This window comes from Adiantum capillus-veneris, chromosome 7 (genome assembly GCF_014529385.1).
Source record: "Adiantum capillus-veneris isolate H3 chromosome 7, ASM1452938v2, whole genome shotgun sequence".
Lineage (NCBI taxonomy): Eukaryota > Viridiplantae > Streptophyta > Polypodiopsida > Polypodiales > Pteridaceae > Adiantum > Adiantum capillus-veneris.
The window spans coordinates 4,628,933-4,649,623 of NC_140937.1; the positions used below are offsets into that span (position 1 = coordinate 4,628,933).

At 43.9% G+C, this 20,691-nt stretch overlaps 1 protein-coding gene across 1 annotated transcript; it reads right to left on the bottom strand.

The window, feature by feature from the left end:
• Positions 1 to 320: 320 nt before the first annotated feature.
• On the bottom strand, positions 321 to 16,797 carry LOC147453373 (uncharacterized). The gene is made up of 8 exons (XM_086515568.1): positions 16,617 to 16,797; positions 15,816 to 15,888; positions 15,589 to 15,654; positions 15,475 to 15,519; positions 14,972 to 15,380; positions 14,796 to 14,880; positions 12,549 to 14,689; positions 321 to 1,476 (listed from the first exon to the last, which is right to left on the bottom strand). Exons 2-8 carry the CDS (start codon positions 15,833 to 15,835, stop codon positions 466 to 468), a joined length of 3,777 nt encoding a protein of 1,258 aa, XP_086371694.1. The 5' UTR covers positions 15,836 to 15,888; positions 16,617 to 16,797; the 3' UTR covers positions 321 to 465.
• Between the last annotated feature and the right edge of the window lie 3,894 nt (positions 16,798 to 20,691).

Here is a 20,691-nt window from a genome sequence, read left to right on the forward strand (position 1 = left end):
ATCCTTATCTGTTATCAGTCCACTCCTTATCGTGGAAATCTGAAGTAGCATCCTGAGTAAAATTTCCAATGCAAGCCTGAGACAATTCTTGACCAGAAGGCAAAACCACCACATCAGCTAAGAGGAACAGAAGACTCGTGAACAAAAACCTAGGTCGCTTCAGCAGTCGGTGGGTGCCCAAATGAATATATCTTACAGCCCCGTCCATCAAAACAAACACTGATGTTCTTGTGAACAGAGTGGCAATGCAAGTGCAATGCTGGCTTTATTCCATTAATCTACACTAATGCATGCATTACAAAGAAACTATACACTGCATAGGCCTTAAGGCAAGGAAACAATTAAACCCAGAAAAATATGAATGTACATTGGGATTATGGATACAAAAGCTTTATGAAAAGCTTCAATCATTCTAGACTATTCAACCATCTGTTGTTTCCAGAACAAGCCAGGAGCTGCTCACAATCAGGCCTTCAAGTGATCGGTTTCAGTTTTAACAACCCAACCCTTTCTATCAACCTTCTTGGTGACCTGGAACTCCCCCCACCTTCCTGGCTTCATGTAAGTCCTGCTTGAAGAATGGCTTTTTCCATTATCAATCCCAACAGTACACATGTTTTCTCTGACCAGGCCGTGCTCCGTGTGTATGGAGCTATATGAAAGAGGTTGCAGTGATTGAGCAATTTTTGTGTTATCATCATTCGAAAAGTTCTTCATAGAGAAAGGTCTGCGGTTGCCTTGTTCATTCCCCTCTGCACGCACTTTATGCGATGCAAGGTGTAGAGGGTTGCCCCCAACACCGTCAAAAGACCCCTTGGTGGAAGAGCCTGACTGTCTAGGCTTCCAAGATTGTTGTGATGCACCCTTTACAAAATTTGCAGCTTCCTTCCTTTTCACCGTACGGTTGCTATGTTCCAGATCCTCTGGCTTGCATACGGGAGGTACTTTCAGCTGCGGCACGTGCTTTCCAGTGGCTCTCCATGCGTGACATTGTTTCCCCAGACTTAATTTCTTCGGGGATGAATTATTCCTAGAATTGGACTCGTCTACCTCAGTAATCATTGGTCTTTCAGAATTACTTGTGATACTATTAGTCATGGATACATCCTCAGGCCTTCGTGGTTTCCACACTGACTGAGAAGGCTTATTTTCCACATCACCTTGCACATTTTCACTACACTCCATATAGTCAATAGGCTTTTGACTCTGCTTTCCAATGACTCTCCATGCGTGACCTTGCTTCCCCAGAAATAGACTCTTTGGGGATAAATTGTTCCTGGAGATGAACGTGTCTTCGTCTGCATTCACTGATCCTTCACGATTGCTTCCAATGCAGTGAATCAAAGATAGATTTCCAGATCTCTGGTGTTTAAGCACTCTCTGCCGAAGCTTATTTTCAACATCACCTCCTACATCTCCACTAGACTTGACATTGTGACTTGGCTGTCCATGATTATTGCCAGGTACCTTAGATGCCTGAGACACAAAAGAAATAACATAGACATATGACACTGAAACCCCACATGCATATAGAACAAATACATAAATTGATGGAAAGCTGACAAATTTTCAGATCATAAATAAGCAATCGGTGGCCATATGACAAAAATAATTCCTCACTAATTAAAAGCAGGAACTCCTATGGCCATAGCATTACATTATTCATTTTTTGACAAAAATTGACGTATCAGACTGATATTTAAGTATAAATCACCTTCAGTCGCAGAATGATGACTTGGCAGACCGTACTACATACTGAAGAGACCCACAAAAAGAGAAAAGAGCAGGAAGGTTGCGGTCTGCTGATGATGTGGCAGCACTACTGATGTGCACCCTCTACAGACTGAAGACATGGCAGCATGCTGAAGTGGCACCCTGTATGGATCATCACATGACAGCGTGCAGACTGCTGATGGCGCAGTCCAGCCATGGTGCCTTTATGGGATGCCCCCACATTTAATGTGCTGGGCCAAAAGGGAGGGATATACCGCACAGTGCCTTGCGAGCAAGGATTCCCTTATAAATTCCACCGAGGTGCGATCAACATTATGTATGGAGGAGGTATGCCACCACCTTTTGGCACTACTTTCGATCGTGAGAGCGACACACTTGTGATCTAATCGTTTGACTCCGATGGAGGATCAGAAGGATTACAAAGAAGGAAGCCAGAGTGTCAAGGAAGCCACGTGCAGCACATTGAACCACAAAAGGTTTCAAAAGATCTGGCAGAATGATTGCCGGATCTGAAGTCAGCTTTTCTTTCAAGTGTTTGAAGGCTAAAATTTCCTTGACTGTCCACTTGAAAGTAACTCCTTTCCCTTGCAGTGCATTGAGTGGAGAAGCAATCTCAGTAAAATTTCGGATGAACCTCCGACCTAGCCATGGAGGGTAGTGGCCGCGTGTGCCAAGGACATGCCCACACATAGCTAGATTAGTGCTTAATTAGTGAGAGATGCTAATAATTAACACACACTAATGCATAATGACAAATCTAGCTAGCATAACCTAAAGTTCTGATACCAATTGTTGGGAATGGGATCGTGCTAGCTATGGTGGATAAAAGAGAAACATAGCGTCAATGTGTGAGTGTGTGTGTAAGCAAGGTTATCACTCAAGTAAATTAGGTTCCAAGATAGAATTAGCTTGGACTCATAAACACAATCTTGAGTATTGACTTAGCTTAGCACAAGCTCACCATAGACAAGCATGTAGTGCAAAATAGAGTTGTGTTTATTCATTCATGAAATGAGCTTTAAGTAGCTCTACAGCCTTGCTCCACAGTATGTGGGATAAATCCACTCTCCTCTCCTTGACTCACACTCTAAGACAAAGCTCACACTTTACAATACATTCGGTTCAAGTGCTTGTATTGTCACGTGACACATCCCAACCCTATGTGTCCGTGGACAAGCTACACCAAAGCAGGGTTCAGTCAGTTCAATCAAGTCTAGATTAGCAGTGATCTGGCACTTTTGTGAGTCTATTCGTAGACCGTGCATGCCCAGTCACTTAGCATAGATGCATATCCTCTGGTTGCACACAGCATGATCATCGGAATTCCCATCAGAATCCATTAGCATCAGTTAGGGGAATTTTCCGGAACATTGAGCCTATTTTCCTATTTATTGGTTATTTTCACTTATTATTTTTAAGTAACTTTCCAACAAAAGTAGGTAGGGCAATTTTGCTTAGTTAATATATAAGCAAACCCAAGTTAGCACTTTTTTGGCAGAAGAGGCAACAGGAGCACCTTGCTCAACAGGCAACTTCTCAGCAAGACCAACCCCCGCAACTACTCTGGCGTTTTCTCCACAGAAGACCTAGCGTTTTTGCATCAGATCAGCCTTGGCGATTTGTGCACAGCAGATCAGCCCCAGCGTAATCACGACACAACAGATCAGCCTAGCGTTTTTGCATTTGCAGAACCCCGGTGACGGAAGGACCAATTTCAGCCCCTTGCGTTTTTGGATTTCAGCAGCAAATTAAGACCGGCATTATTCACCTAAAGTGTAGCAGATTCAGCCCATAAAGACCATCAGTTTTCAGCCCTAAGAAACCTCATTTTTCAGCCAAGAAAACGCAGCCAAAACAATCATTTTCAGCCATCGAAACAGTCCCGAAATTCAGCGATTAGAAGATCTCAGATTTCAGCCATCGTCGTCGTCGGCATAGACCAAGTTGCATAGTCCATTGTATACGCATTGTACACCTTTGTGCCATCAAAGAATAGACCACTCTCGCCAACGAGAGTGGGGCCTTCGGAGGAGGGTTTTACAACTCTCTGTGTCGTATCTCTTCTCTCTCCTTCTCTCAGTAGGGTTTTACAACTCTCTGTGTCGTATCTCTTCTCTCTCCTTCTCTCAGTCTCATTCACTTGCACGCACAATATCCACTCACTTTGTTCGTGACCACAGCACTCTACAAAACGGTGTTGAGAAAACAAGAGCAAGGGGCACCTCTATAGCAATGTCTCCTAAGAGCGTTGAAGACACAATATCAGCACCACAAACGGTATCAAAATAACCTCAACAAAACCACAACTCAAAGACAAGTGATCTCTTGGGAATTTACCAGCACACGCCGACCCAAAAGACCACCATGAAAATTAGGAAGCACTTGCCCTGGCATGGATTTACAGCACACGCCGACCAATGCACTTGAGAGAGAGCTTTCACCTTCACCAAATAACTCTTCAAAAACACAATATTAAAGTGTACACACATCTCCAAACAAGAGAGCTTCCACAACCTACCATACACCAAACTGCCTGCAAGATGCCATATCCTATGCGTTGTGGGAAATAGATTGTATCTCCCAAACCACAACTCCAAAAGGGATGCTTTTAAGCCTCAAAAATTCTATGCATTTCTACAACAAAATCTCTGAAGACCACAAATTTCAATTCTATGTACCTTTGTGCAAAATTGGCGCGAACAACAAGCTGCCATGGCCCGACTACGCGTAGGAAGGCTAGTCGAGGGCAAGGATTTACAGCACACGCCGACCAATGCACTTGAGAGAGAGAGCTTTCACCTTCACCAAAGAACTCTTCAAAAACACAATATTAAAGTGTACACACATCTCCAAACAAGAGAGCTTCCACAACCTACCATACTCCAAACTGCCTGCAAGATGCCATATCCTATGCGCTGTGGGAAATAGACTGTATCTCCCAAACCACAACTCCAAAAGGGATGCTTTCAAGCCTCAAAAATTCTCTACATTTTCTACAACAAAATCTCTGAAGACCACAAATTTCAATTCTATGTACCTCTATGTGCAAAATTGGCGCAAACAGCAAGCTGTCATGGCCCGACTACGCGCAGGAAGGCTAGTCGAGGGCAAAAAACTACATCCAAAAGCATCAAGAAGCCACAACGACCCAAAACCTGCAAATTTTTGATATTTGGCTAAACTTTTTAAAGATTGTACATGATTTTTAGTTATATACAAGTCTCACTTCAAAAAACTCACTCACGGGCACTTACAATAGCCCAACAGCTGTCACTAGACTAGCGACTTGCAGTGCATGTACATGTGCTTGCTAAAGTAAGCTAAAAACCCCACAAAAATAAAGCCCGCACACACTTTTGACATCGGCTGTCCTGTCCGTATGTACAAACTTACAAAAAATGGGGTTCTCAAAATGATCGTAACAACGGAAAACTCTCTCTTTCCCTAAGAACTAAAAGGAACCTTGAGCAATAAAGATCACTAATCTTGAGAAAATACAACATTCATTCTGTTGCACCTGACATTGGTATCAGAGCTTTGGAAGTGTTCTGCATTACTCAAGGAAAGAACCACAATAATTTTTTTTTGCTTGTTGCGATCGCACGAACCCAAGTTTACTTGGGCGTGGCGATTCCTAATCGTGTTTGGTTGAAGAGTGACAGGAATACCAAGAAAGAAGGGCTTGTCCAACCTCCCCTTGTGTCTCTTTTCACTCATTGAGAGCGGACCGTGCACTGAGCGACCGGCCAATCGACGTGAGGTGGAAAAAAGCAACCTTGGTGTGAGCGCAAGGCCGCTAAGGGGTGCGCCCGCAGAAAAGGGTAGAACTCGGGTGAAGAGAAGATCCTTCTCCAACGCGATTTGCAAGCGAAAGAAAACCTGAAGATCCTCAAGAACCCAAGTTCCTCGTGAACTTAAGAACCCAAGACCCCCAAGAACCCAAGTTCCTCATGAACTTAAGAACCCAAGAACCCACAAGAACCCACGACTTCAGAATGATCATCACTCAAAGCGGAATGGATACTTCGCTTGGAGGTGATAAGCATGAGAGAGGCGAAGAAGAATTTTCCCCACCAGGAGGTTTTTCAGACCCTTCCCCATCTACGTCAAAGATTGCACTAACTCCTATGGAGGCTTTAGACCAGATGTTTCTGAAAAGGAAGTTAGAACGCGAAGCAATAAATGCAGAAAGAATGACAGAATTTGATCATGAATGCAAAGAAAGAAAAGCAGAAATGGAACGCAACACGCAGAAAGAAAAGCAGAAATGGATCGTAGACAAGCAGAAGACAAAGCAGAAAGAAAAGCAATACAAGAACAGAGCGACCGACAAAACAAAGAGTTCTGGCGACTCTATTCTCAAGTTCAGGCACAGATGCAAGAGATTTGGGGAAAGGAGACTGTCTCAGTCTCTTCTTCTCCAAAGCATGATACACAGGATTTGCATGATTGTGTGAAGCATGATGATGATTTGAATGACAAGCATGATGATTTGGATGACAAAGATAAGCATGATGATTTGAATGATATTGCTAAGCATGATGATTTGGATACCAATGATGAGCATGATGATTTGCATGATCAAGATGTGATTTCTCACAAGCAAGATGAGTTGCATGAAGAAGATGTGATTGTTCACAAGGATGATGTGTTAGTTGATGCTTTTTCTAGCGAAGCTAACCTCGTTGTAGATTCGATCAATCACCAAGACTCGATCTTGACTTTCGAGTCAAGGTCCACAGATACTCCACATGACGATTCGATCATTTAGGACGAACCGATCTTGGCTCTTAAGCCTTGGTCCAAAGAACCATCACAGGAAGTATTATGTGTTCGGATGATTGATACCCACGCATTGTTCGAGTGTTTCATTGATGAAGGTTTCCTATATTTTAATCAGCATCGTTATGTGATCCCTTTTCCTAGGCATGACATATTGTATGTTGAGCACATTTCTCTCATGGATGAGCGCGAATGTATGCGGATTGTTCATGAAAAGCTGAAAAGTTTGTATGTCAGGAAGTCACATTCCATGTCTCTTCCTTGGCATGACAGTTTCTGAACGAGCACATGATAGTATGAGCACCAAGCATGGGCATTTCCATTGTGATTTGCCACAGTTGATTGATTTTGATCAAGCAGAAAAGATTCGATCGCATTGTTTGCATGTGTTTGATGAACGGGTTGTCACTCCGTTTCTCTGTTCATCTACATTGCACACATAGTCTTTAGAGAAGACAAGATTTTTTTGCTTCACTTTACATGGAATGGGTATGTTCATGGTTTTGTGTTGGAGATTGTTTCAGGAATTTTCAGCCATGGAGATTCTTGAAGACGAAAGAAGCAGGATACTAGACAAAGTTGATGCAAGAAAGGACATTCAAAAGACTTTGTGTCGCTTTCGGCGCAGCCCAAAGAAGCAAGCGTTGCAGACCTTTATGAAGTTCAAGTACCGCACGACCCACACATCAGAGTGGACCGACGAAGAGTCCCTTCCAGGTTCCGGATGCTGTTGGCGATCTCCCTTGACGCCATACAGTTCGGTACCAGTACCTCACTTTGAAAAGGAGGGGATGTCACGTGGCACATCCCAACCCTATGTGTCCGTAGAGAAGCTACACCACAGCAGGGTTCAGTCAGTTCAGTCAAGTCTAGATTAGCAGTGATCTGGCACTTTTGTGAGTCTATTCGTAGACCGTGCATGCCCAGTCACTTAGCAATAGATGCATATCCTCCGGTTGCACACAACATGATCATCAGTATTCCCTTCAGAATCCAACAGATTCAGTCAGGAGAATTTTCTAGTGCATTTAGCCTATTTTCCTATTTTTTGTTATTTTCACTTATTATTTTTAAGTGACTTTCCAACAAAAGTAGGTAGGGCAATTTTGCTAAGTTGATATATAAGCAAACCCAAGTTAGCACTTTCTGGCAGAAGAGGCAGCAGGAGCACCTTGCTCAACAGGCAACTTCTCAGCAAGACCAACCCCCTCGACTACTCTGGCATTTTCTCCACAGAAGACCTAGCGTTTTTGCATTAGATCAGCTTCGGCGATTTGTGCACAACAGATCAGCCCCGGCGTCATCACGACACAGCAGATCGGCCTAGCGTTTTTGCATTTGCAGAACCCCGGCGACAGAAGGACCAATTTCAGCCCTTGGCGTTTTTGGATTTCAGCAGCAAATTAAGACCGGCATTATTCACTTAAAGTGTAGCAGATTCAGCCCGTAAAGACCATCAGTTTTCAGCCCTAAGAAACCTCATTTTTCAGCCAAGAAAACGCAGCCAAAACAGTCATTTTCAGCCACCGAAACAGTCCCGAAATTCAGCGATTAGAAGATCTCAGATTTCAGCCATCGTCGTCGTCGTCGTCGTCGTCGGCATAGACCAAGTTGCATAGTCCATTGCATACGCATTGTACACCTTTGTGCAATCAAAGAATAAACCACTCTCGCCGACGAGAGTGGGGCCTTCGGAGGAGGGTTTTACAACTCTCTGTGTCGTATCTCTTCTCTCTCCTTCTCTCAATCTCATTCACTTGCACGCACAATATCCACTCACTTTGTTCGTGACCATAGCACTCTACAAGACGGAAAACTCTCTCTTTCCCTAAGAACTAAAAGGAACCTTGAGCAATAAAGATCACTAATCTTGAGAAAATACAACATTCATTCCGTTGCACCTAACATGTATAGACTTCTCCTCAGTAATAAAGATACTATTACGGGGGGACCAGCCCATATTCTGGTCCCAGTAATGTATCGATCTTCTCTCTCTCTCTCTCTCTCTCTCTCTCTCTCTCTCTCTCTCTCTCTCTCTCTCTCTCTCTCTCTCTCTCTCTCTCTCTATATATATATATATATATATATATATATATATATATATATATATATATATATATATATATATATATCCTCTGGCTTTAGTAATAAGTGATAAATCCTATTTATCCGAATGTATTTTATATTGTTATGCGCTCCCGTTTGTGACAAGTGTCCAAGTCTCTTATAGCTCGTCTTTCTTCAGACGCCATGCGCGCATGCTCACGCTCACGCTCCAAGGCTACCGTTCTTGTTGTAGCATCATGTCCATCATCGACTTGACCAAAGCCTCCATAGGATTCGGTGCAAACCGTGGCGTAGATGGGGAAGGGGGAGGGTCAGAAAAACCTCCTGGTGGGGAAAAATCTTCTTCACCACCTCCATGCTCATCACCTTCATGCAAAGTATCCATTCCGCTTCGGGTGATGACCATACACTGAGATCTTGGGTTCTTAAGTTCATGAGGAACTTGGGTTCTCAGGGTTTTTGGGTTCATGAGGTCTTGAGGTTCTTGGGTTCTTGAGGTTCTTGAGGTCTTTCTTTAGCTTGCAATCTGTGTTAGAAAAGGATCTTCTCTTACCCGAGCTCTACTCTTCCCTCAGGGCACACCCCTTGGCGGCCTTGCGCTCACACCACGGTTGCTTTTTCCTTGGCCGGCCGCTAAGTGCACGGTCCGCTCTCAATGAGTGAAAAGAGGCACAAGGGGAGGCTGGACAAGCCCTTCTTTCTTGGGTATCCTGTCACTCTTCAACAACACGATTAGGAATCGACACGCCCAAGTGGACTTGGGTTACGTGCGACCGCAACAAGCAAAAAATTCTTGTGGTCCTTTTCTTGAGTGATACAGAACACTGTCATCCAATGTAAGGTGCGGCGGAAATGAATGTTGAACTTTGCTCAAGATGAGTGCTCCGAGCTGTGCTCAAGGGTTCCTCTACTTACAAAAGGGAGAGCCTTCCGTTCCTTTAGTGAGAGTGCAAATGATCACAAACAAAGTGAAAAAACACTGTGAATGAAGGTACTGAGACTGAGAAATAGATAGAGAAGAGAATAGGACACCAAAATGTTGTCAAACCCTCCTCTAAGGGCCCCTCTCTCGATGGCGAGAGAAATCTATGCTATTGATTGCATAAATCTGGTACATGGTCAAGATGCAAAGGACTTGCCGGCGATGTCGACGACAATGATGAGGACGACAAGACAGGCTGAAATCTGAAAACGCTAAGGGCTGAAATCTGCAAATCTTCTATCTACTGAATTCTGACTCTATATTGACGAGGACGGTGACGATGCGACGACGATGCGCTGAAAACGCAGATGCTGAAATCTGCGAACAACGGGCTGAAACTGAAACGCTGGCTGATCTCACCGTGCGACACGGATCTGCTGCAGTAAGGTGAGACCTACGAGGTTTGGTGCTATTACTGCGGAGTAAGTGCTGGAAATTGAAAACACTGATGATATGGCTGGTTCTGTCGTCGGGAATCTACAAAACGCTAGAGAGATCTGCAATTGCAAAAAACGCCAGGCTGATCTTGGGATCTGCTGCAAAAATGCCAAGCCTTCTGCTGTGAAAACGCCAAGGCTGATCTACTGTTGGCTGGAAACGCTAGGCCTCCTACCGGTCTTACTAAGAACGTGCACTGTGAGTTGGTGAACACCTGCTGCCTCTTCTGCCAAAAAGTGCTAGCGCTAGGTTTCTTATATAGTCATTTAGTAAAATTGCCCTACCCAGTTTCCCAACAAAGTCACTTATTAAGAAAAATGGCTAAAATAGGAAAAATGGGTTATGTGCACTATAAAATGCTCATGATGGTTACTAACTGTCATACTGATCATCATGATGTGTGCAACCAAAGGATATGCAACTACTCTAAGTGCCTGGACATGCACGGCCTACGAACAGGCTCACAAAGGTGCCATAACACTTCCTGAGCTAACATGAACCCTAGACTTGAAGTAGCTTGTCCACATGCACATAGGGTTAGATGTGCACGTGACAAAAAGAGATGAGACATTTGAAAATGAGAGAGAGAGAGAGAGAGAGAGAGAGATCTGGGGAAGGTTCTCCATGCAGAGCACAAAGTTGTATATACAAGTGTCATAGGGAGATCCGGCATACATGCTACATGCCCTCAATGGAAAGTTCCTTGACACACAACACTACTACTTACCAACCCACACATCCAGCCCCCAGCAAGAAAATACCCCTAGAAATAGGGAAATAGCTAGAAACAGGGTCTTCTAGTCCATAGGGCCCTAGGAAGGTGGCGGAACTGTTGGGAAAAATGCCCACGACTACAAGGAGCCTACATGGCCATGAAACTAAGCCAAAATCTAAACATGGCTAAATAAATCCCGACATGAGAAAACTACCCGACTTCGGCCGAGCACAGCAACAAAACAACCCTCACTCCGTGTTACTCCTCCCTTGGAGAAACCGGGACCGACTGGACAAGTCGAGAGAGATGCCATAACTCTATCAAGAAGTAGGGTTGTGTAGAGCAAACACCAAACGATATGTATTATGGATGTTGGGGTAAAACCTGAAAATCGCAAAAAAGGAGGGTAAAAATGGAAAAACCTCAATCTCGAGCCAAAAATGATCGAGGCCAACCTAGGGTATTAATAACAATAATCGACCATGTTTTGTATAGCAAAAGCCGTAAGGGTCCAATGGAGAAATACGCGACACTGAGGACTAAGGATTAACATTCTGCGGGGATAATGTGCAACTTCATAGAAGCTCACATAGAGTGCTAAGCAAACATAAGGCTTTGCTATGACTTCCCAAAAGGACTCCTTGTTTGATCGACACGATAACAAATGCTACATGTTGAGAGGTCCCTAATCAAATTTTTTAGAATCTTACAGATTCAGTGCGGCATCCCTTGCTAGTTTTCTAATTGCTCCCCCACTTTGGTAGAGATGTATCCGCTCATTGATACATGGAATGGAAGGGAACGGAAGCCGTCTGAAGACGAGGAGCAAAGTTCCAAAACAGAAATGGGTCCCGAAAGAGGACAAGGAGAGAGAGAGAGAGACAAGGAGTGGAAAGCATAGGTATTCTAAAGGAGATTGGAAAATTGAAGTTTTCATTGAAGAGCTAGGACATAAAAGCCGAAAGTACTCCGAGGATGTCACAAAGGGATGACTAACCTACAAAACGCTTGAAAACCCTCTTAGCTTGGAATAAGCCATTGAGAGTCATAGATGGACTCTCAAAACAAGACCAAGAGCATAATCTATTTGAAACAAACCTTGGAGGCCAATTTCCAATCTTGAAATGTGCCATTGACAACCAACACAGGACACAAAACACATTGCGAAACAGGCAGAATGCATATTCTATTTGAAACGAACATTGGAGCTGCTAAAGCCCAACTGGCCAGAATGATTGTTACCATATTCCTAGGGCCCAAGGCGGCAATCTCTATCATTTCTTTCTAGTATGTAATACGAATGAATGCTTTTGTTTAGAGTCCAACTATCAAAGAAAACCAGGCTTGCATATCAGAGATGAAAAAGCAGCAGATCCATCATCCATGCATCTTAACCTCAATAGTGTGAGAGCAGTAAGCCTCGTGTCTTAGAGCATGATGAATGCAACAATATCAGTGTATTAATCCCATATGTTGCATGCATTACAACCTGAGAAGACTACCCAAATCACAATAACGAAACATCTTGGTTCCATAGAGCAAAATTAGCACTAAGGAAATACCTAGCAGGCACATACCTCATGCATTTATGTTATTCAAGTAATCAAATCTTCTAAACTCAACAGCCTGTCTAGCCATGCATGCATCTTTATCTCCCTGGGTCATCTCAAATATTCTAAAGAACACAAAATTTCCCATAACTTCTATTACTCTAGCTTAAGCAAGACCGTTTCATACCTCCCTGGGTCATCTCCAATATTCTAAAGAACAAAAAATTTCCCATAACATCTATTACTCTAGCTTAAGCATGTTTGAAGGACACTTGCATACCTCCAAGAGGCCAGTGCCGTCCCTGACAGAGGCATTCTCTATGATTTTAAGACCAGATACAGCAGGAGCTACAGTTCCCTTGCCAGCTCTGGCTCCAGAGACCTTTTTCACTGAGGTGTCATGCCCACCTGCACCAGGCAACTTTGGCCTCCATTTCTTTCCTACACTGCACAAGACAATTCTGGAAAATGAAGGTTGGTCTCCAGCACCAGATGATGTCCCTGTGGAGCCATCCACCATTTGCGCTGGACAAAATCCTGGTGCACACTCAGAGAAACCAGATGTTGAATAACCAGCTTCAACACCCATCTTGCTGCTCTCATTCATATAAAAGTTATCAGATTCAGTAACAACTTGAGAAACTGGGCAATTTTTGCTAGAATCTGTGAAGTCATTATAACTTGAGAGGGTAATTGGGGCAACTGGAGCACTAGAGGACAAAGATACGTTGCCTTCAGGCAGGGGCCTTGGTGAAGAAGGTAACGAAGATGTGCCTGCAGCATGCATAACATGTCTAGAGACATCATTCTGTGAGTTGTAAGAAATATCTGTCTTATCAACAACAGCGTCCTGAACCTTTTGGTCAGCACCCCCATGCCCTGGCTGAATGACATTAGCAGAACCCTTCCGTCTCCACTTCTTAATGCTGTTCTGAGCTCCCAGCTTCTGTATCAATTCTTCCGCATGCACGCTTAGCAGAGATCCAGCAGTCAAAGCACTGGAAGAACCATTATCTTTTACATTTTCACATGCTAGCTCCATATAATGCACAGACCCTGTCGAATTAGCAGAGGAGCAATCTAGCTGAATCTCTCCAGACTTACCCACAAACCTGACCTCAGATTTGTATCTGATGTTGTCTGAAGCAGTAAAAGGTTCCCCACTAGAGTCAGGCATCTGACAGAGTACTATAGAACAGGTAGAAGTTGACTCCTTTTCTTGTGCAGCCAATCCATGTTGAGCCTGAGATATTATTTCTGGTGCTAATGTGGGTGATTGCGATGATATAGAGAACGTAGAAGGATCAGAGACTGTTGTTTTAACATCTTCATCGCAACTTGCTCCTAAAATATGATCCTCACTGTTAGATCCAAAGCCCACAGCTTGAAGCGAGAACAATTCTTGGTGGGCTGATAAATTCTGTGACATATCTCGAGTACAGCTTTCCTCCACAGCAACTTCTGCTCCCACAATTGTGATATCGGTTAACTCGGAGGCTGCTTCAACCAGTATGGAAGGGGAAGCACCAGACTGAAATCGAACCTCATCACGATTTGGGGCCTCCATCAACAGACTGGCATCGTTACGCTGAGAAGCACAAACTGGAATTTCCATGCTCTTCAGAGCAGGTTGAGGAGCTGGTAGAGCTTCTGTGTCATCCTCAGCAAGGAGATGTGGATTGGAAGTGTGTTTAGCTTGCCTAGCCCCTCCATATTTGCTTTTCCTCTGCAAGTCACTGATAATCACCTCATGCTGCGACACCTTTGTCAGCAAAGTGACTCGCCTTTCAGGTGCAAAATCAGCAGGAGATACCTCTCTCAAAGCTGCTCTCCTATTCCGATTCACTGCTTTCTGTCTTCCTGTTCGCTTAGACATATTGCAGTTACTCAAATTGGGATTGAACTCATGCATTGAGTGTGAGGCAGAAAAGCGAGTACTATTATCCCTCCTTACAGTACCCATAGAGCTTCCATTGGCCCAATCATGCTTATATTTGTCTTGCTCATAACCCGCATATCCAGAGTCTTCACCTGAAAACATTGGTTTCATTTCCGAAGGCAATGGAGGCCCAACAAAGCTGTCAAAGTGCCCAAACTGCAAAGGGAAGTTTCCATTAACACTAGGTCTGCCATATTGGACTGGAAAACCTGAGTAAGGAAGATAGTTTCCATACACCCCAGGATTTCCCACCATGGTAATGACAACAATCTCTTTATCTTTAGCACTGTCATAGTAAGGTACACCCAAAAGACTGTAATGATGAGATTGCTCCGGATGCACTCCAGGCCCAAATGCCATGCCCATACAATTTGGATAAGGTACACCAGGCCTGGGGAAAGGAGATTGAGTACCATAGAACCCTTCGAAGTAACCAAAGTCCTGTGATCCTCCTTGTGGAGATTCATTATCAACAAGTGTTTCTGCATGACAAAGACATGACTCGCCAGTTGTACCCTAGTACAATCAATATTACGAGACAATGCGATAGTAGAGAGCCACAACAAGTAAGACAGTACAACAGCTCACCTTGTTTCACCTGGAAATTCGAAGCCTTCTCGCAATCATCTAAATAAACTTCAGAAAACCCACTAGAATGTTTCTGCTCTTCCACCTGCACAATTCTACTGAAGTTCATATAAAACTCACATTTAGAGTCATCTCAAACACCAAGCCATGCAAACCTCTACTTTGACAAAACTAACCCTTGTTGTTGGAGAAACTGATGAGCTCGAATAGCTCTCAGATGAGGAGGGTCGTGCTACACTTTCTGAAAAACTTCCTGCATCACTATCTGTTGGGGAAAAGTATTCACTCCCTGCTTTTGCGATACTGTTGTCAACCTCAAGGTGAGGGCATGAATCACATGTTTCCACTTCCGTGACACACGCAGTGGAGGAAATCTGTGGTGTGTTGCTCTCAATGGTCCGAGCAAGATCCGACTCTTCAGCTGGGCCTTGTACCTCATCATTTAAACCTAAATCATTCAGTGCTTTGCTCCCATGATCCTCTGTGTTACTGACCCCCGGAGGTAGAGATGCAGAAGCTGTTTTCTCATCACCCTTTTCAGAGGCAGGAATGGACCTTCCAGCAATACCCCAACAACATGTTCCCCTGCCAACAATACATTAAGATTAATAACAAGTTTTACCTAATGAAAAACAAAGCTTAATACAAAAAAGTTCTGAACAAGCTTCAAACTACTTACCGAGGAACTATCTCCACCTCTGGAACTAATTGATGATTCTCAAACCTGCAGACAATTGAGACATTAGAAATCACCTGTTGTGAGATTTAGGTCAAAGGTACAGTGTTCACCTACTTTTGACTTCGTAAGTTGATGGGCTTAGGTGCAGCAGGGGTCACCCCTCTTCGAACCACCCCAAGTCTTCACAAACAAACACACAAAGTTCAGGTACGCCTACTGTGTCACATTTGCAAAACATCCAAAACATACACAGACAATACACGCATGCTTGGCAAATCCCTAACTCCCTAGCACAACAAATGTGAAAACTCACAGTGCCAGGATCATGATAAGAACCTTACCTTTGATCTACAGCTGCCATTGATGTTCAATGTGAAGAGTCAGAAGCTATCAAGTAAGGTGAACACATCCACCCTGTAAGAAACAGCAAGATATGGAAATCCATGACAGACTACACCTTAAAATCTTCAGGCAAAATTCTGCTTTATCAAAGTGAATGTACCGTCACAATGAAATGGGCCAGAGTCACTACAACCTTTCAACACCCAGCCCACTAATGAGAAATAAAGCGCACAAGCTCTCCCTGTAAAAATTCCGGTCTCTATTTGCCCTTGCATTCACACCTAGACTTATAAAGAATCTCCATGAGACTGGACAACAAAGGACGTCATTTCTTGAAGAGCTCTGCAATCTCAGCCACGATAAGAGGGCTGAACCGCTTCTCAAAATAAAGTCAACCTCAACCACCCCAGACAATGCACCTGATTCAAGCCAGCCGTAGCTATGCATGGAATGTTTGGGGAAGAACAGGGGGAGAACATAACTCGTGCGGCAAGAATGATCCAATGCTCAACCCCTCCATAGGGCATATTTACACACCCTTTCCATAATGCTGTATTACTGTGCTAAGAACCACTAGCCCTATCAATCGGACAACCCTCAAAGCATCCATGAGATACATTTAAGCAATAGACTGCATGGAGGGCAACCCTAATACAGAAAAATTTGCAGCCTGCTCCTCTTTCAAAAATCTTGCCTCAAGTATTCACTGATTATCAAAACAGAAAAAACAATGAGAGGTAACTTGTTCAAGCCCTACGATAAACCTTGGTTGAACCCCCGTAAGGAGAAGCAAAAAGGACCTGGGGAGAAGAAGATGCAGATTCTTTGCGTGGCTCTGTTGGAGTTGAAGGGCGTGAAGCGGCTTCTCTGCCGCTAAGGAATGAGCGCTGGCGCGTGTGGAAATGGAGTGAGAAGCAGCAGCGCCGGCATTTCCTTGCCCCTGCCAACTAGTTAGCTAGGTTGCAAGGAGGAGACGATATTTTATGCCTTTAAGCCCACATCACCATCCCGATACATACAACATTACATCTTGTCCCTAGATTTTTAGAAGGTTTTGCAAGGCCTTCTTCAAAAAAATCCGGAATGATTAATTAATGGAAGCCCCTTTAATAACCATCGCGATGTGTCAAATTAGATCGCTCTTTGATCCGCATTTGAGATATTCATCTAGGTTTTCATTGAGAGCATAGCAACGGATAACAAGAATCTAAGAATGTAGTCAATTTATAATGAATGTGCACAATCTTGCACATTATGTGATTATACTCAGGTCTTGAAGGCCACATTAATTGCTCAGGAAGCCGTCTCTCTATGATCTAGCACATAATTTAGAATCTTATAGCAACAACAAATAATGGATGTGCATATAATAGTCGCAGTAATGTCAATCGTAAGCCTCATCCCTCCCCCCCAACTAGGCAGACGAACAGAGGAAAAGAAGAGAAGAGCAATGATTCCAAACTTAAGGGGAAACAAGTAAACAGGTTTGCCCTCCTAGCTACCTTGCCTGAATGGGAGGACTCAGAAGTGGCCGATTCTACTTGCCCTGACTCACAGACTACGAGGAGGACTCTGCAGCGAGGCTGGAAAGGCAAGTCAAGGAAGCTGATTATGAGATGAAATTGGATCTAAACAAATCCGATAAAGATGACGAAAGCAACAAGGAAAATGTGGCCCCTGACCCCTCTGTGAAGGAAACAGGGCCTGCTCCAATGGATTGCCATAAGGACAACAAGAGGGCCCATAACTCTGTATCTCAGAGTTCCCCTAAGGGAGGTCAGAACAAGAACAGGAGAGATAGGAGGGTTAATAAATGAAGCTCCTATCGTGGAATGTCGAGGGGATCTCAGACCCCCACAAAGCTCAGAAAATCAAAAACTAGGTTTTGAACTACCCGGTCGATGTCATTGGTCTACATGAGATTAAAACTACAGGAGAGGAGCTTCAGCAGAGATTGAAGACAATCTCACAAACCCTTTGTTGGCATCACTCCAACCATAATAGAGGTTCAGGAGGCACTGCGTTAGGGATCCCCCTCCACTGGAGGATAAACCCTTAGAAGTCACTCGCTGGGGACCATTGGGTATCCGTGTGTATAGAAGAGCCAGTGCGTTGCACCCTTGTTTCAGTTATGCTGCAGGTTCTACTGCGGATAGAACCAAACTCTGGCAAAGTCTCACCAAAGTAGAAGGACCTATTGTTCTTTTTGGAGATATGAACATGGTTGAAACTTCAAAAGATAGGTACAAAAGGAAGGGGACTACTATCTCGGGAACCGAAAAAGCCAGCTAGGACTTGTTGAAAAACGAGTTAGATCTCTGGGATGTAGGTGCTCCAGGAGATTTCACTTGGCAAAATTATTCTCAGGGAGACAATGCCAGAAAAGCCAGACTTGACAGATGTTATCTGAGCATTCAACTTGCTAATGAATTTAATAGGGTTAAAGCCAAGCCTAGGTACACCTCCTGTGCCTCAGACCACTACCCGTTGGTTATTACCCTAGATGATAAGCACACAAAGATTAGGAACCATTGGTTCCATATTGATGCAACTTTATTCAAGCTTCAGGAGGTCCAAGACCACATTAAAGCCATTTGGGTGCAGACTTTTTCCAAAGGAATCACCCCTGCCAAAGCCTGGTCTGAAGCAATCAAGCTGACTCAACAATCTCTGATAAGATTTAGGAAAGAAGTGGCTGACATAAGGAGAGCCAGGAGAGAGTCAGAGACCTAATCTACTCAGAGCTGGTGGAACTCGAAGCCAAGAGCAAGGAAGATGAAGAAATTCAGCTCAAAATAAATATACTCAGAAAACAAATCAGATTTGAAGAGGATCTTACGATGCGTCACTCTTCCATCTTTTTCAGAGACTGGTGGGCAGGTAGAATAGACAAGCCCTCGAAAGAGATGTTCAAAAAGCTAAGGAAGAAACAGCAAAGGGAAGTGGTTCCTATGCTATCTTCCCCCCAAGGAGTAGCCAGCACTCCATAGGAAAACCTTGAGATAGCAAGGAATCATTTTGATGAGCTCTTCAGCCCTCTAGAGAGCCTTCACCCAGAGAAAATCAGAGCACGCAATATCATATGGGAATGTAGGAAAAGGGTCATCCCTCCTCGGATTGCTGATCAACTAGAAGCCAACATGTCAATAGAGGAAATCAAGAGAGCTATTGAATCTCTCAAACCGAATAAAACTCCAGGGATAGATGGATTGCCTGCTGAATTTTATAAAATATTCAAGGCCACTTTAGCTCCTATTTTGCTAATGATTTGGGAAGAATCTGTCCATCACAAGGCTCTCCCGAGTCCTATCAATACAGGCATCATCAAGCTGCTTCACAAGAAGGGTCCAAAAGAAATCCTTTCCAATTGGAGACCTTTGACTATGTTAACTTCGGCAGACAAAATTTTTGCCAAAGCTATTGCTTTAAGAATCACTCCCACCCTCATGAATTGGCTCTCTTCCGAGCAAAAGGGTTTCATCAAGGGGAGAAGAATTCTGGAAGCTGTGATCTCCATGTGGGAAGGCATTGAATATGCCGAGGGGATAGGGCAGGATTACATTTTTGTCAAAATTGATTTTGACAGAGCCTCTGATAGGCTTGAGTGGTCTTTCCTCACAGAAAGCTTACTTATGATGGGTTTCGGTCCCAGACTGGTTTCTTTTGTCCAAACTCTTCTTGGGAATGCAAAAGCACGCGTTGCTATAAACTGTGGGCTGTCCAAAGCTTTTCGCTTAACAAGGTCTGTCAAGCAAGGATGCCCCCTCGCGCCCTTACTTTTTGCTATAGCAGCTGATGCCTTAAACTGGCTAATTAAAGACAGAATTCAGAATGGGACCATTAGAGGAATTACTCTGCCTAATGGTAATCAACAATGTCTCTCTCAGTTTGCGGATGACACTAATGGTCTGCTAAACAATGATGAAGAATCCCTCAAAGCTTTTTGGGATTGTCTCAGCATCTTTTGCTCTGCCTCTGGCTCCAGAATCAATCACGAAAAGACAGGCATTAGAGCAGCCAGAGCACCTCTTCCTAAATGGATCTTAGATCAAGGTTGTTCAGTAATCCAAGAGGGAACCATCTTTAGATTATTGGGTATCCCTATGGGGTTCAAAGTCACTCTAGCTCAAAGGTGGAATTGGGTCAAAGAAAGATTCGCTTCCAAACTTAACAGGTGGATGGGTTTTCAAGCCTCTCTAGCAAGTAGGGGGATGGTGATCAAACATTTTCTCTCAGCGTATGTCTTATTTTTTTTGTCGTGCTGAAGACCCCCTGAGTCACACTTGGAAGATATTTCGAGAGTACGTAGGAACTTCTTGTGGTCTGGGGATCCCCACAAAAGAGGATTGGCCAAAGTAAAATGGAAAGTATGTTGTTTGCCCAAGGAATTAGGGGGCTTAGGGCTCACTGACCTTAGCTCCTGGGCAGACAAACTATCAGTCAAACTTATTCTTAGGGCTCTTGAGAACCCAGAACAAGAATGGGCTACACTTCTATTTCGACATCTTGACAGGTTTCAACTCAAAGGTCATAAAGGATGGCAACATATGCCTTGGGTCACGAATTTTTTCAGCCCATTCCCTACTCTCCCACAGGGTTCAGATTTAGTGAAGACATTATGGGGAGCTTGGAATAGATACAGACAAGTTCTAAAAGTGAACTGGGAGTCCAAGTTCAGCTGGCCCATCAAAGCCGAAGAATCCTTATGGTGGTCCCTCCCCCCCATCCCCCCTCTGGGCACGAACCAGCTAAGGTCTGCTAGGAGAATCCATAGTAAAGGGATAAAAACTTGGAAAGACCTGTGGCACACTCAGGACCACCGGTGGTTAACGGAGGCTGAACTTATAACCAAGCACAGGCTACAGCCGTGGGAAC